Genomic DNA, 18,264 nt, shown 5'->3' on the forward strand with positions numbered 1-18,264 from the left:
ATCTTTCCACCTAGACACCCAGTTTATGACATCTCTAATCAAAAGCATGGACATGCTGCATTCCATGGGGAAAAACCCTAACATTTCCAATAAAGATGCACTTTTTTAAAAAAGCCTCTATCACTAATCAATACCATATCCCAACTGCAAGTAATAAGCATTTTACTAAGGCCATTACAAAGGGCTATTAAATTATTTCTTATATTTTTCTTGTTAAAAGGCTGTTCTCTATTAGCCCCTTGATGGCAAGTGTCAATTGACATCTTGGAAAATGTCAAATCATGGAAGATGGGTTTTTGAGTGAGAAGTATGACAGGATAAACTATACCCTCATAAGTGTCTGAAATAGATATTTTCAAACTTACTCTGGGTCACTTTTTTTGTTGCATTAAAACTATGCATTTTCAGTTGGCTTTAGCAGAGGTTGTTTTCAAAAACTCAATACTTAAAGTTAGTAAAGAGCAAAGAGGAAGTTCCATTTCTAAAAATCAATGTTTCTTTAGGCTCTTTCTCTGCAAATAGACTTTAGGTTACCCAGATGATGTACTCAGTATGGTAAATCATCGGAAGCAAGAGAATTTGTTTAAACTGTTGTGTCCTTTTTCATCTTCCTGAGATTTTATTTTTGTTTAGTCACTGTTCTGACATGCTTAGGTTTTGGTTAAATTCAATTAATATACAATGTCATGATTTATCACTAAAAACAGAATGATTAATTGACTTTATAAGCAGTTATAGAACTCTTTTACACTTTCCTAGTACACTTAAAATATTCTCCTTCCTAAATGAAGCACTACTTTTTAAAATACAAATTCTTTGCACAAAATCCATTACCAGCTGTATCTTCAGTTATAGAAACACCAAATGACTGGAAATGTTGATTAAATACTCCAATATTTAGATTTGTGTGTTTAAAAGATTACTTTTCTATAATCTTTGTGGAAATGCAATCCATTAGTCTTTCATCTATAAGATTTTTCTTCATTATTTTGCATTTTTTATCTCAGGCCTTCTCTGAAACAACAGGTAAGGCAATCAAAACCCACAGTATGACTTCACTCATGAATGGAGAATTCCCCCCTTGCTCCAACATGAGAAACATGCCTAAGGGCAGAAATGAAGATCCTTGAAACACTATGAGCTGGTGGGCCAATCTCCACCTCCACTGCTTATGAAACACTCTACTACATTCCTCAGCCACTTCTTGGTTTTTGGTCTTTATCCTGTTATCATATTGAATGATCTCAATATCCTGCTCATAAAACATCCAAACTTCAGAGCTCAGCTTTCCCAATTTCTAGGGTCTTTCTCCCTGCTCAGCCACACTTTATCACTATCTAAACTAGCTCCATTGCCAAGTTCACTATGTTTCAACTGCCACTCCTGATCACAATGTCCTTGTCCTCTCTTAGAATCTCCTGTGTTCCTAGTTAACTTTCATTATAGGTAAGCAGTCATGCTTGCCCTCTCTGCTTCCTAAGGCTATCAGTAACCTCCTGCCTCAGTCCTGTACTCAATCAGGACCCATTTTCATATCATACAAATCCACGTCCTTGTAATCCAACACCACGTCTTCTGTGCCAACCACCTACCTGAATCTGACCTCCCAACTGTTCTTACCACTCACAATCCAGGGCTCTGGGTATTGTTAGAAAAATCCATGAAAACATGGTTATCAATCTTTCCTGGACATATTCATGATGTTTAACTTCAATGGCTCTTTATCCCTGACCAGGAGTCCCTTTTCTCTTGTAGAACCTGCTCCTGGCTGTTCTAAACTGTTTCTACAATCTCCTCTCACAGCAGATGACCACTCTTTCCTAACACTGTTATCCATCTGTCCAACCAACCAATTTACTGTCCAAAGTTCTATGTTTTAACCAATCCTCTCTATTGTCCCAGCACAGAAGAAGAGCTTTTCCCTTGGTGCCTCCAGGCCTCTCCCAGCGCTAGAAGAACATTCTCTTGGCTCTTTTTCCTCCTGCAAGCTACAACACACTTTCCCATACTCTTACACATTTTCTATAATTATAGCCCATGCTAGTTGACTCATTGCTCTCCTGAACTATTTGCACAGGATTTGAATCACTCAACCGAGAACCCCAACTAACACGGGAGTTAGCGGCACAGTGGAAAATCCACATGTAACTGATAGTCAGCCCTCCATATCCACGGATTCAGCCAACAGTAAATTGTGTAGCACTGTAGTATTTACTACCGAAAATAATCTGCGTATACCTAGACTCATGCAGTTCCATCCCATGTTGTCCAAGGGTCAACTGTATTCTCCTAGTTCCCATGCCATTTCCAACTCTTTATTTTCACTTCTCTCTAACCACTCTTTCCCACTTCCATCATCAGCTCGTCTTCTGGGCCATAAGTGCACATACCACCCACATCTCCCCATGGAACCTGAACTTCTACTGTATAGAAGTTTATGAAGGCTTATGTATAAAGCACTTAAAAGTGTCAAGTCATCCCCACAGAAAAGCTTTTTCTGACCACCCCAGAGAGGGTCAGTCTCCCACAGTGGCTCATCTCTATCTAGAACAGATCACATTGCATGGCTATCTCTCTGATATTGGGACCAGACCTATGGTAAGCTGATGTTTCCTAAGAAAACATGGTCACCCCTCTCCACAACATTTCTTCCTTACCTAATATGTCTCCCACATGGCCACCAAATTAATCTCTCCTAAATCCCATATTGATCCTCTCATTCTTCTATCAAAAACTTCTAGCAATTTTCCCACAGCCTATAACAAAGACCAAAACTTCTTAGCCTGATTCTTAAATGCCACATACGCCCAAAACTACCAACCAATCTTCTACTGATAACTTCTAAGAACCCTCTGCCTTATTCTACAAATATACACAGTACTTTCTCCCACCTGTGGCCTCCGCTCAAGCTCAAGCTCACTTATATAACTGCCATGTCTTAGTTGTGTGATTCTCCCTCAGCTGAGGCAATGTTCCCCAGGAGTCAGGGCCTCCTTAAGGGAACCCTCCTCAAATTTCTCTTCCTCATCTATTGAGCAAAATGACACCAAACTGCTGTGTTCCTAGCCCATTCAGTCCACAACCTGAGCAATTTATTTATGTGTATATATAACTCTCCAACAGGATGGTGAAGCCACTGATATCAAAGATGATGTTTTAAATGTCTGTAACCCTCACTGTAACTGACAACCAACATCTTTACCACCATCAGCATTTATTTATAATGTGCCAGGTGCTGCTACAAATGCTTTACAACAATCTTGTGGGATATATACTACTATTTTTTCCATATGCGAATGGGCAGCCTGGGTCAGAGACAGGGGCCTACACAGAACTTTGAACACAATGGGTACAAAATTATATCTGTGAGTGGATAAATGTATTACTAATAACCATGCTCTGATACTGTCACATAAGTTAATGTGTCAACATAGAATGCTTTCCCATTCTTCCCAGCCCAGCAAAACCCTCCGAGCCTTCAAGACCCAATTCAAATGTCACCTTTTCAAGAAAGTCCCCTGCTAACACCCTGGCAAAGTTAGTTGCTCCTTCCAAAAACTGTCTTTAATACTTGTAATGTGTCTTCATTATAACACTAAGGTTATTTAGAAGACTGCTCATTTAGAATGGGTTTCTTCATGGCAGTTTGTTTAATACTTTTAATTCTCAGAACAACTAAATGGAAAGTAAAATGAATGTAATTTATATCTGCTGACCAAATGAAACAAAAAGAAATGGTATATCTTATTAGCAATTTGATCATCATACTCACAAATCTTTTCTGTAACATTCAGTACATGTATCAAGTTATAAAATCTGGTATGGCTAAATCTAATTCAGAAGGTCTATTTTTTCTTTTAACATGTCCAAACAAAGCATTATTCTTAAGAAATGGAGAAGAGACTTACCAGTCTTCTCCTTTCTTCTTCTACTGCGATGAGTAGTCTTGCAAATTCTTTTAGTGACTGAGCTATTTAGAAGATAAGTTTAAAAAAAAAAAAGCATTAACCTCTTTACATTGCTGATATCCAATTGCACAAGAATAAACATTACAATAAAGATACTTATGAATTTGTATATATTCTGTGGTTTTATGTTTTTATAAGCAGGAAACAGTATATACAATAGGATTTCAATGACTAACAGCTATATAAAAGGGATGTTTGTGGGCTACAAATTGAAGTTTAGCACATATCAAGTATAATATTTTTTCCTCAAAGGCACTAGGGGAATATAGTTTATATATTTAATAAATAAAATTTAAACATTAATAAACAAAAGTGTAGTACTGGAATCACTTCTAAACAGAATCCTACAAATAATAAATTCATTAAATCTATAAGAAGCAATAAATCCAGTACTAAGATGTACTTAGTAGCAGCCAGTAATGCAAAGTCTCCCACTGACTTCTTTCTTGAAGCTCAACACATATATACTTAAAAACAGATTCTGTATTCTGTATTACTGTATCACTCTCATATCCAAGGTACTTTAGACCTTTGCTAGTCAGAATGGTCAGAGGACCACCAGCATCAGCATTTTGGGAGCTTGTTAGAAATATAGATGCTCAGGCCCCAGCCCAGAATCTGAATTTTAACAGGATCACCAGTTGATCCCTTTGCACATTAAAGTTGAGAAGCACTGACTTAGAAAACTATCTGAACCTATATTGTTGAGGCTTGGGAAGTGTTCAGGAACTTAGGGAGGACAAACGAAAAAATAAATAAATAGGGAGTTACAATAGCATATTCTTTAAAAATGCACAGTGCCACACAGTAAACTGTGAAAGATTAATTCATCCACATCAATTTCTGTAACTTATACTTAATGTGAATTATTAACTAAAGTTGGAATGTTTGGATTACAAAACTAACAAAAGAAATAAGGTGAATGCAAATTTTATTTTGATTTAAGCCTTGAACCTTCCCTTCTATGTCCTTATTCTTTAGGCTCCCACCTCTTCCTTCATCCATACTAAGATTGAAAACATCCTGTGAGACCAGAAGTCTAGTAAGTCTGGCATAAAGCCTAAAATAAAGGGAGGTGAGTTGAGAACAACACATCAAGAGTCTTACCAACAAAACTCATTAAGAAAGAGAAAGAATATTTTCCATTTAAGAATTTAAAATTACAGTCTCGGATTTTTCTTCTCTCTTTTCAAAACCACTAGGCTTACACTAACTAAGCTGGTTTGAAATTCTGTTCCTATGATTACTTCACACTGTATTTATTCAGTTACCAAAACAGAAATCAAAGGATTACCTGGGAGACTCACATTAATCTCATAAACACAGTAATGGCCTTAAGGTAAGTGGAACTTTTCTAAAGTGTTTAAAAATGTGATTTTAATTTCTGCAGAAATAACTATCATTGCTACATTACAACCCAGTTTTGACAACAATAAGTTGAAGAGAAAAACATTTTACAAATAGATAGAAGATTTTAACTGGAGTGTGCAAGAGCATATTATATATTTGTACTTTCGGTAAAGAAATATCCAGTCATCATTCTGGCAGCTATCTACTGCCATTGAAGATCTGTTGATGAGCCTGGAAAAAGTCAACAAAACTTTGAATGATGGAAGGTAATGTTAACATGCCTGCAGAGAAAGAAGACAAAAAGTACGTCATTTGGGGCTACAGAAGGAGAGGCAATGGGTACTCCTGAGGTGAGAAAATAAGAGGAGATGTAAAAAGAAAGAGTACACTAGTTGAAAGTCTGTATAAGAAGCACTTTAACCCCAGATTTTTAACTTAACACCGCCCAACCTTTTTAATAAATATCAAAACAAAAACAAAAAACCTTACTCTCATATGCTTCCTTTTTTTTTTTTTTTTTTTGGCGGTACGCGGACGTCTCACTGTTGTGGCCTCTCCCGTTGCGGAGCACAGGCTCCGGACGCGCAGGCTCAGCGGCCATGGCTCACGGGCCCAGCCGCTACGCGGCATGTGGGATCTTCCGACCAGGGGCACGAACCTGTGTCCCCTGCATCGGCAGGCACACTCTCAACCACTGCGCCACCAGGGAAGCCCTTTTTTTTTTTTTTTAAATAAAACTCAAAGGCAATTATAGCTAGTGAGCAAAAATATTCAGGGGGAAAAAATTCCAGAAGTTCCAAAAAGCAAAACTTGAATTTGCTGCGTGCCACAAATATTTACGTGGCATTTACATTGTATTAGGTATTGTAAGTAATCTAGAGATGACTGAAAGTAATACGGGAGGATATGCATAGGTTATATGCAAATACTACGGGATTTTATATTAAGGACTTGAGCATTTGTGGATTCTGAAAGCCAGGGGGTAGGGGAACCAATCCCCTGCAAATACCAAGGGACAAGTGAATTAACTTCTGGGAAAACAAAGTTATACGAATAACACAATCAAAATAATTGAAATAACTGAGTTGTAATATGTGCAAAATCACTGAAATATAATCATTAAAAATTGAATTCATTTTGCCAAAATGAAGTTTTAACTCTATTGAGAGAAAGGGAAAGGAGCATGTTAGATAGTATGAACTCAAGACATAGTGTGACAACACTATGAAGTGAAAGGATGGTACCTAAAACTAAAAAACAAAACAACAACAACAACAAGAAAAACTCAAGAAGTAGCAAGGTAATCATGGTCTTGAAAGAAACTGAGGAATGGCTAAAAGTTCAAAGTGGTCTTGAGACAGGAAAGAAGGGAGCAGGGCACAACCTTTAAAAGAATGACACAGCCATTAGGAAGAACAGGATAGGACAAAAACTGGTTAGAACCCATTAGACCCAAGATGGCAGAAGACTGGACTTCCAGTAGACCTTGAGCCTCATTACACACTCACTGTAATACTCAGCATATGCTAAATGACACACCCACAGGTGCCATAACCATAAAAGACCAGAAAATGGGCGGTGGCACAATTCCTGGAAATCTCTACCCCCTCTGCAAAATAGTTAGAATAATCCTCCCCCTCCTTAGCCTATGAAATTACCCAGCCCATAAAAACTAACCACCCAGTATTTCAGGGCTGCTCTCGCTTTCTTAGACAGACCACATTCTGCCTATGGAATGTCTATCTCTCTAAATAAACTTGCTTTCACTTTACTATGGGCTCACTCTTGAATTCCTTCCTGTGCAAAGCCAAGGACCCTCACTTGGCGGCGCATCCCAGGGACTCGCCCAAGACCTGGGACATGACCATTCTCTGATACCCCATTCTCCTGCAACAGTCTTTCTGAGGAATTGAGTGGCAGGGACTGGTAGAAAAGGAGATTGCTAGTTTTTGTAAAGCCTAAAAAATAATCTATAACTTTTTAAACAAATAATGAAAAACACTTTATTTTCCTATTAGCCTACACCCTAGGAGGGCACAGACCACATATTATTAATTTTCTCAAAGGGTAAATAAATATCTAGCACAGAGAAGCCTGTCAGCAGGTATTTTTTAAATAAATGAGATTATAACTTGATTTTAGACTGACGTGGGTATACTAGAACCTTCCAGTTGATCAACCCAGAAAATGTTCACTGGCCTACATAGCAGCGCCCTAGTGGTCCCAGGGAGTATTTTACGATGATGACTTCAGAAGTCCAAAGGTTTCCCCAAGGTAACTGCTACTCCAAAATTGTGGTGTTGCCTTAAATCAGATTTTGGTTACAAGGAAGGAAACTCAAAGTTCTCATTTTGCTGTACCTCTTTGTCCAAAACTTAATAGCCATTTTCTGCTTTACTTGAATGGTTTTCTGGTCCGTTTCCCTTATAAATACTATTTATAGACTCAGTATGACAACAATAGATTATAATGAGGAAGTCTGGGGAGAAATTTTAACATTTGCAAAAGCAACTGCATGTCTGGTTCCTCACAATGAAAATGACTCTCCTTCTAGCAGTTTTCTGGGTCTGCCCCAATTTGACAGTAGCTTTTGTTCCCTCTTTTTCTTTGGTTGATTTTTCAGAGAAATGACTTCAAAAAACCTAAGATTGTTCTCTTTAAATATTATAGTCCTAGTTCTATAAAAGCATACTATGTTTCTTGGTCCAAATGAAGCTTTCAGATTCATCATTTGTTCTATATGAAAAGAAACAGTCAGGAACACAAAATAATTTATTTCATGAATTAGGGACAGTGGCCTACTAACTTTTTAAACCCATATCTAATGTTTTTCCCTAAATATTTTTCTTTATAATGATGTCAAAGTATCACATTAATAGTTTACTAAGCACAACATAACAAGGAAAGAAAACAGAAATTAACAATCCTATAACACAAGTATAAAATAATTCGAGGTATTATCACATAAATTGGGTTTTAGGAGAAAGGGCAGATGGCTAGCCAGTCACTTCCCTGCCTGCCCCACCCTCAAAGTCTAACAGGTACCACCGACACAAATCAGGCAGATCCAAGCTGCCTAGTTAGTGTTCCCCAGCAGTACTCCAGAGATTAGAAGCCAGTATTAGAATCTCTGGTGCATGAGACCCACAAATGCCTTGAGACCATGAAAACTAGAGGGAGTCTATTCTCCACCAGACCTTGGGCACAAAACATATACAAAATGACTCTCTTGGCACTCATCACAGGGCCTTATACAAAATGGCTATGGATTTTGTGACTGCTTGAGCCATTTTTTTCTAAGACTTTGCTTAAGCAAAATCTGAAAACATTTTTTATTACATGCAAATTTCTCATACCCAAATATTTTCTCTTATAATCAATTATTTGTGATGTTCCATATTTTATTTACTAATATTCACATAAATAAAAACCACTGCATTATCTGATTTTGGGGGTCCAGACGAACACTGAATATAACAGCTGGTCCTGCAATGATAGATCTTGACGATACCTAGGTGGTATGACAGGAGTTTGATTTAGTGAGAGTAATATTCCAAAAACAATACTTAATACATAGTGGGCTTTCAATAGATGAATTTAACAATACATTTCCACCATCTATTTGCTCTATAAGTAGAAACATACCAACTCTTATTCTAGACTTCATAAAATATTATGGAAAGGATAGGCCAGATACTTTGGAAAATTATGTTAGCTATCCACATTCTTGCCACCTGCATGAAACTTTCCTGGCTGTATTTGCCAGTAATAATCTTTCCCCTTCCTGACCATCTGGACCATGAGATTACTGGAGAGCAATCAAAATGTAGCTTTACACATAAATTTTAACTTTCCAAAAAATTATTGAGGTCAAGAACACTGCTATAGGTTTCCTTTTTACCTCCACAATGTGATATTGGAAAAATACTTTTGGAACAAAAGAAATCTATTATTCAGATGCATTTATGACGGGTCCCAAGAGCATAAACATTCACAAAGACAACAGTTGAATTATACCTAGATGGTGAAGAAGTATGATAATGGCTTCTATATTTACCAATATCGTAAATTCTGAAACATTCCTGAACTGTATAAAATATCTATTTCCTAACAATTTTTTCAGCAGGCTTAAATTCATCCTACTATTTCTAACTGTGGATAATCTGTTTAGTGTCTGGAAGTAAGAATGAGTGAGAATAAAGAAAATTATTCCCTGTTCATTGTTGATATAATTCCACAACCTTAAGTACTAAGCATTATATACTATTAAATGTTTCAGCAATTGAACAGCTTGGGCTTTACAGATTTCACAACTATAAGAACTGAAAAAGCATGTCTCTCCTGCATCTAACCAACATTTATATCATAGTCAGACAATGATGTGCTAAATATTTCTCCTAGGAGTCTTTCCTCAAACCTAAACAGCATAAACACATACTCAAAAAAAAAAAAGTACAGATCACAAATCCAGTGACATATACAATTATGTCCACAACACAATTTTTTCACTTTTATTAGAGTGAGCAAATCACTTACGAAGTTCAGATATGCTGATGAATAGAGGGGAACTGGGTTAGCAGTAGGATTTAAACTTGATTAAATCTCAAGGAAAACACGAAAACCTGTAAAAGTCTATAAAAGCCAGATTGAACCAATGCAATCATATTTTATAAGTCCAGATGATGCCCCAACAGTCACTTGACTTTTCTATTTGGGTGTGAGTAGGCTCTGTCAAGCTTTTTCTCTGGCACTGACTTTTCATGAAGAATAGGAGCAAGGCAGTAAAACATCAGTACTGAACTGAGGATCTGAGCCAGAGCAGGTGAATCCATCATATCCTTCTAGGCCACATGGAGAATTATTAGAATAGAATCAACCCACATAGCCAAGGGACACCAGCATTACACTACAAAAGCATGCAATGATCTAACAGGGTATCACATCAGCAGTTCAGGCCTGGAACTTCCACTGAGGGAGTTTTAATTCTCTGAACACTAAAAAGATCAAAGGTAGCACACTGGCTGAAGTATCCAGTGGAAAGTTTGGGTTCAGGAACAATTTAACCCATAAACAAAGCAGGCAGCACGCTCAGCTTGTGGCATGCCTGAATAATAAATACTATGTCTACAAAACAGAGTGTTATAAAAATTGACACCAACTCTCCCACCAGATATTGCAAGTCTTTGGTAACAATTAATATCCCTACTGACGGGCTGTCCACTTTGTCTGCAATATTGGCAGTATTTGCAACCACAAACTCTAGTTATTAGTTTCCAAAAGCCACAACATCAGATAAGATTTTTCCACTCTATTTGTGGCTTCAAGCTCCATGGATGCCTAGTTGCAAAGCCAATAAATTGCTTCCTAAACCAACAGAAAAAAAAAAAAAAGTCACAGGCCCACTGTGGAATGCCGGCAGGTCACTGTAATACACCCTAGTACTCAGAGGAATTGATCTTTCTTCTAGAGCTTCACAGCCCAGCCTGGTGGAACCCAAGGTCTCAGGAAAACACAGGCAAATTTAGTTCTCTTTGAGGTAACTAAACTGGGTTCTCCACAATGTCCTCCAGGTGGTCAGTCTTTTTTTTTTCATTGCCAAACAAATCAAAAAGCAAGATTAATCTTGAAAACAAGCCCCTGAAAACTTGCATTTAAATTTTTTTATATCCTACCAATGCGTCATTGTGTAGCATTGTATTCAGGTGAATTAGGTTTCAGTAAATATGAGATGTATCAAGTTGGAAGAGCATATTAGATATTATTTTGGTAATAAAAGGTTAATATTATAGCATAGTTTTCTAATTAAGCATTAAAGAACAATAAGAAGTGCACAACCTGCAAATGAAAACAGTCGTAAAATTAAACTTTTATCCAGTTGACCAGGTACTCTGCAGAGTTGGGAACTGCCTTGTTTCTGCTTCATCACTTGTTTCATATTGCCATCAGCTATGCTATAATCTGTCTGTCCAGTACTTGGATGCCAGTGTAGACTGAACGGGACACAGGAGCAGAATCCTCACTTTGGAATCCACTGGCTTAATATTAATAGCAAGTGATTTCTTTCTGCTTTCTCTTGTTCCTGTTCATCCTCTAACCATATTAACCAGATTCTTTGCAGGGGTTCTAACCAGTAATATGTCTCCTTTTAAATTCCCAACTCCTATTCCTAGTGTCTCCCTCCATACCTGGGATCTGACATTCCTTGGATCCCTAAGCACTAACCTGTGCTAGACTTTAATCTGATCTATCAACATGGGTCCCAACATTGACTGCCACTGTACATTTGGGCTGAGATTCAGAACTTGTGGCCAAAATGTCAATCTTTCATTCTTCTGGTCTCACTAGATACTCAGTCTGGTTTATCTTATCCTCACTGGCGTAATAACTGGACTCAAAAGAAGAAAGATACCATCTGTAAGCCAGGGGCTACACCTATAAAAGAAAGCTACCACTACTACTACTGTTACAGATTGATAACTACTAAAAGTGAGGAGAATTATGATTCCAAGACAAAAGTCACAGTGGATGCACAGAAATAATTCTAGACTATATGTCTAATGATTTTCCTTCATGTACTCTCTCTGAACAAGAATAGGACCTTTCAGTAATATCTGCTTTGAAACTGCCAAACTACCGGGTAGTTTGAGAATTCTAGTATTATCTCTATATATACACAGATAGGTAGATATAGATATAGATACAGATGTATAGACTGGGCTTGTTATTTTATATAGATATAGATATAAAGTATATAACAATTCACATAAGGCCAAGTTTTGACAAATGAATACATGCAAATACAGAAAGGCGGCCTTTCAGTTTTACACAATTCCAAAATTTGATTCCAGCTGGCTTCTCCCAAGACTTCATCCCACTACTCATTACTTCAAATGAATTTCATCTGAATTCTAGTTAAAATTTTTTTTACTATGAAATTTTATGTTGATGCAGTAAGTACTGTTGTGCATAACATCATCTGCAAGCCACATATATTTAATTCTCTTTCCAAGCACACATATTAATGAGAAAATGAAGAACTGTGCTATTCTGATGTTGCCTTTTTTTAGTTTTTGTTTTGTTTTGTGGTGTTTGACCTGTTTCCCAAAGCCAAAACAACTCCCAATTCAGAAACCATTTTCCCAAGATGTAAACCACTCCCACTTCAGAGCGCCTCTGCCAAGAGGTAGAGATGTTACATAAACTGTTTCATTTAATGCCCACCCAATGATATGAGGTACTGAAGTAAGTGTTACCTTCATTTTGCAGATGAGAAAAAGGTCAATCAGCTGGGGTAGCTCGCCCCATGATCTCACAGCTAGTAAGTGGAGAAGCAAGTATTCAGTTTTGAATGTTTGATTGCAAAGTCTATTCTCTCCCAGCAAACCATTATTGCAAAAGAAGGGGGGTGGATAAAAGGTAGTGCCAGCCTACTACCCAGCTCCATTACAGAAAAGAAGAGGCTTATCATCTTTAAAGGCAAACAGAGCCAGAACTATTTGTGCTCAGAGGATAATCAGGCGCCAAGTATCCTGCCTTAAAGGGAACAATCAGTAATTTGCTGCTAACAAACAAGCATTTACACCAAGTACACCCCCACCCCCATCCTTACTGCCATTAGGAACTGACCTCCCAACACTTCTTCACATTCCACAAAGGCTGAAGCACCCCATTCATACTCCTCCTCTGCACCCAATCCTCCTGCCACCACCCTACTGAAGCTTCAACATCCGCTTCCTTGTCCAATATGCAGCCTCTCTCTTCCACAACCTCTTAACCTCTAATGACCTTCTCTCTTCTGTAATTCACACACCCACAAGGACACAAAGAGTTCAAGTGATCTAACCCCTCTGCTTCTGCTTCTTGGCAATCCTTTTATTCAACTCTAGTTTACTCCTCATCTTATTTCCCACAGTGGCCATCTAAAAAGAATTTTCTCCTTTCTCAAGAACCCAGCCCCAAACTTCCCTCGCTCACACCAGATGGCCTGGCCTCCTGCTTTTCTGATCAACATGGTCTCCATTCTTTTCAACTTGCCTGTCTCAGAGGAGGGGCCCTCTTCCTCTCAAAAGCTAACAACTCCCCAAGAAGCTTCTAATCTCACCCTTTTCCATCTCCATCTCCATTTTTTTCTCTCCCGCTCTTATTTCCACCAGCACTCTTCTCTCCTCACAAGCCATTCCTCCTTCTCCTCGTCTACAAACTTACTCCAGTGGACTCCCATCCCCATGAAGGAGGAAGACAGGAAGACCTGGGAGTGGGGAAGAAGGAGCTTTGGTACCCGCACCAGCATGGTGCACAGCTCTTTAATCCTCACAACACCCTATGAGGCGCTCACAAGTAAAACACCCAAATCTTCTATCACCATTCTCCTACTTTTCAAATAATGAAACTGACATGTAGAGGTTAAATAATATGCAAGGCCATAGAGCTAATGACTGGCAGAGCTAACCTCTGAACTCAAATTAGCTCACCTGAAATTTATACACTTTCCCTCTATTCTAGGGAATATTCACAGTCCCACAACCCCACCTCACTATTCTAAATTTAACAAATCTGATTATATATCCTGGGAATTTCTACTAGGAATTTTGTCTGAATCTCAAAACTTAACATGTACCAAAACTTAACTCATAATTCTGCTCCACCCCCAGGTACCCTGGCCACATATAAACATATAAATGGGCCCCTAACACCATTCTCCTAGTAACTCAAGGGATGGATTATCCTCAGTCCTTCCTTCCACAGATTCAATTGCCAAATGCTGTTGATCTCTCTCCTCTACCCTTTTTCCATACCCATTTAAGGGTATCACTTCATCTTTGCTGTAATATTACAACAGCCTAGTTATTGGTTTCCCAGTTCCTGTGGCTCCAGCCCACCCTATGTAGTAATGGTCAGAATAAAATTCCTAAAGGGCACCTTTGATTGTGTCATTATCCAACTCAAAAACTGAATGAGTAAATAAAGTCAGAAGTCCATATTGCAAATGATTTGGGGCCTCCATGATGTGGCCCCAAAGTACCTTTCCAACTGTGTTAGCTTGAGATACTACTACTTCTAATCTCTTAGTACTGTGAAACTACTAACATTCTTATAGTATCCCATTTCCATGTCTTTCCTTTAACTACTGGGTTGGCCAAAAGGTTCTTTCATTGTTTTTCCGTAAGATGGATCTAGTAGCACTTAGTTGTCTTTAACTTCATTTGAAACAATTTTGTTAGATTGTACGTGACAGCTGTCATATCAGAGTGCATTTTTAAAAAGACTTATCAAAACTGGTGAATTTTTGTGTAGCCATTTTAATACTGAAGATGGAAGAAAAAAAGCAACATTTTCGGCATACTATGCTTTATTATTTCAAGAAAGGTGAAAACACAACTGAAATGCAAAAAAGATTTGTGCACTGTACGGAGAGGGTGCTGTGACTGATTGAACATGTCAAAAGTGGTTTGCGAAGTTTCATGCTAGAGATTTCTCACTGGATGATGTTCCATGGTCAGGTAGACCAGTTGAAGTTGATAGCGATCAAATCAAGACATTAATTGAGAACAATCAACATTATACCACACAGGAGATAGCCAACATACTCAAAATATCCAAATCAAGCACTGAAAATCATTTGCACCAGCTTGGTTATGTTCATCACTTTGATGTTTTGCTTCCACATAAGTTAATCGAGAAAAACCTCCTTAACTGTATTTCCGCATGTGATTCTCTACTGAAACATAATGAAAACGTTCCATTTTTAAGACAAATTGTGATGGGCAATGAAAAGTGGATACTGTACAATAAGGTGGAACAGAAGAGATTGCGGGGCAAGCAAAATGAAACACCACAAACCACACCAAAGGCCAGTATGCATCCAAAGAAGGTGATGTTGTGTATATGGTGGGGTTGGAAGGGAGTCCTCTATTATGAGCTTCTTCCGGAAAACCAAACGATTAATTCCAACAAGTACTGCTCCCAATTAGACCAACTGAAAGCAGCACTCGACGAAAAGCATCCAGAATTAGTCAACAGAAAACGCATAATCTTCCTTCAGGATAACGCAAGACTGCATGTTTCTTTGATGACCAGGCAAAAACTGTTACAGCTTGGCTGGGAAGTTCTGATTCATCCACCGTATTCACCAGACATTGAACCTTTGGATTTCCATTTATTTAGGTCTTTACAAAATTCTCTTAGTGGAAGAAATTTCAATCCCCTGGAAGACTGTAAAAGGCACCTGGAACAGTTCTTTGCTCAAAAAGATAAAAAGTTTTGGGAAGGTGGAATTATGAAGTTGCCTGAAAAATGGCAAAAGGTAGCGGAACAAAAGTGTGAATACATTGTTCAATAAAGTTCTTGGTGAAAATGAAAAATGTGTCTTTTATTTTTACTTAAAAACCAAAGGCACTTTTTGGCCAACCCAATACATTTCCTAAGCTGTATCTTACCTAGGCATTGGGACTCAGCTCAAATAACATCCTCTTTTTAAGCATCTTCTGATGTCCCTTCTCCAGCTTTGGTGCTCTCACACCATTTCTGTTCTTACTACTCTACCTAAAGCACTCAGCACATTCTCCTGAGTAATATAGTGATGATAGCATAAAGCTATTTTTGGACCCCCTTGTAAGGGTACAAGAAGATCTTATTCATGTTGCATGTACCAAATTACCCATAAGGTTCTTTGCACTCAGAAGATATTATTAGTAGAGAATTCCAGAGAATCCAAAGTCAACATGAACTAAATGACATCTTATATGGGATTTTAATTTGAAAAGTTGATTTTTTCCTTCATCCCTGAGTAATCTGCACAGCATCTACACTGGCCCATAAACACTATCTCTCATTCTAAGATAGATAGATAGATAGATAGATAGATAGATAGATAGATAGATAGATAGATAGATAGATAGATAGATAGATAGACAGACAGATAGATAGATAGATAGATAGACAGACCAATTTGTTCTGCATAAACCAAAACCTTTTTTCAGGCTGTGAAGAAAAAAATGGGGCAACAAATGACCAGGTTTCCCCACAAACACATGGCTTCTATAGCCTCAGTGGCTCCACTGGCAAAATGCTAAGCATCAGGGATCTGGTGACCCACAAAGCACTCCTCTGGAACAGACCTTTTCCCAGTTTTAGTACCTTCCCCAGTTGTGCCTCCCTCCCTCGGTAGAAAGCACAAGTATATTGTTTAGAGTAGCAATTTTTCCCAGGCTGCATCAGACAACACAAATCTCCATAAAATGAAAGGCTCCTAACGTCTCAACCCAGAGGATTCTACCTTAGTTCAGGTCTGGGGATGAAGCCCAAGAATCAAAATTTTAAGGCTCCCATACTTGATTCTGTTGCTAGGCAGCTTGGCAACTGCTGACTTTGTGGCGGGGGTAGGGGGGAGGAATGCATGCTTTGTGTGAGGAATTAAGAGTTAAAAATATATTTAAATAGAAAACAGTAGATATGCGTGAGTGTGTGTGTGTGTAATTGTTTAAAATAAGATTTGTAAGAATGCTCCTTGCCTGAAGCACATCTGTACTTTCAATGGCAGAAGTAGTTACTCGTGGCCCTCTTGGTAATGGAAGAAACAGAACACTATGTCTGAGTCCTAAGAATCAAGCAGGACCTGAAAGCTCTTCTCTCTACAGCCCTCGGAATCATGACTCAGCAACTATTCTGAATTCTCTCAATGACCGAGAAATTACTCGGAATTAAGCTGTTTTTTCCCAGCCACATATTCCTTGATAACTATCCAAGGCAAGTTTTTCTTTCTTTTGTAGGCCTGTTATTCAACTATTTTCTTGCTTTCCTCCTCCCCCACCCCAAGGCTGTCTCCATTGCTCATATGCTGTCCTTGCCTTTTGCCAGTGAGTTTTCATTAGTCTCTGGGTGCCCACGTCCTGCCTCCTAACTCACTTATTTCAGATACAGTCTCCAGGACTATTGCCTTTCTGGTCCAAACCTTTTAATGTCAAAATTGAAACTGTACTTTTATTATTTCATTCATATTTAGAAATGTTCTCTCTTGGTCCATTAAAAAAAATGGCTGATGAAGGCAATCCTTGACTCAACTCTGAACTGGCAAAGACTTCCATGCTATAATTCATCACATATATTGAATCCAGAATAAACCTCCTAAAGGGCAACTTCAATCACAAGCCTCAAGTGTTTCCTGAGGACATGTAAATTAAACTTGAGACTATGTGGCAAGCCCTCTACAATATTCTGTGGCTCCCAATCCTTGTACTCCAGCTAAGAAGATACCTTTATACCTTTTGCACCAAATGGTTTCAAATCCAGAAATAGGTCAATGTTTACATAGTCATAAAAATTTGATTGATCACACAGGGAATGGAGGGTAAAATGAGGTTCATTTTATAAGCAGTTTACAGTAATACCACTACCTTGAAATTAGATATCTGTATATTAAAAATACTAAAGAAAAATTTTAAGTAATCTCCCTTCTTTTTGTATCTCTATAGCGCTTATGGTCTAATAATATATAATGAAGTTATGTATTTTATCGTCTAACTCCTCTGACTAATGGCAAACCCATTAGGGTGGGGATTTTTTTTCTGTTTTGCACATGATGTGTCTTCAGCACCCAAACGGTGTCTAACAAATCACAAGTGCTTTATTGAATGAATGAACAAGTAAACTCAAAGTTATGACCCAGGAGCCAGGTGATCAAGGTTCTAATACTTGTGTGACTTTAGAAAATCATTTCACCTGCATCTAAATCAAAATGACAGATTTAGCTCCCATGTTCTCCAAGGTCTCTTTCTACTCTACGATACTAAACTTGCGATTCTAAGAAACCAGGCCAACATTTCTGTCAGAAGTAGCTCTTTCTGATAATTCAAAAAAACAAAACAGGGCTTCCCTGGTGGCGCAGTGGTTGAGAGTCCGCCTGCCGATGCAGGGGACACGGGTTCGTGCCCCGGTCCGGGAAGATCCC

At 38.2% G+C, this 18,264-nt stretch overlaps 1 protein-coding gene across 3 annotated transcripts in view; it reads right to left on the reverse strand.

Annotated features, from left to right (window-relative positions):
• ARHGAP42 (Rho GTPase activating protein 42) overlaps nt 1-18,264 on the reverse strand; it is a 289,662-nt gene that overhangs the window by 190,037 nt on the left and 81,361 nt on the right. For all 3 annotated transcript variants that reach the window (XM_024115293.3, XM_024115292.3, XM_055091433.1), the window contains exon 3: nt 3,909-3,970. In XM_024115293.3, coding sequence (XP_023971061.1) covers nt 3,909-3,970 — 62 coding nt within the window. The remainder of the gene's footprint in view (nt 1-3,908; nt 3,971-18,264) is intronic.

This window comes from Physeter macrocephalus, chromosome 16, assembly GCF_002837175.3.
Source record: "Physeter macrocephalus isolate SW-GA chromosome 16, ASM283717v5, whole genome shotgun sequence".
NCBI classification, from domain to species: Eukaryota; Metazoa; Chordata; class Mammalia; order Artiodactyla; family Physeteridae; genus Physeter; species Physeter macrocephalus.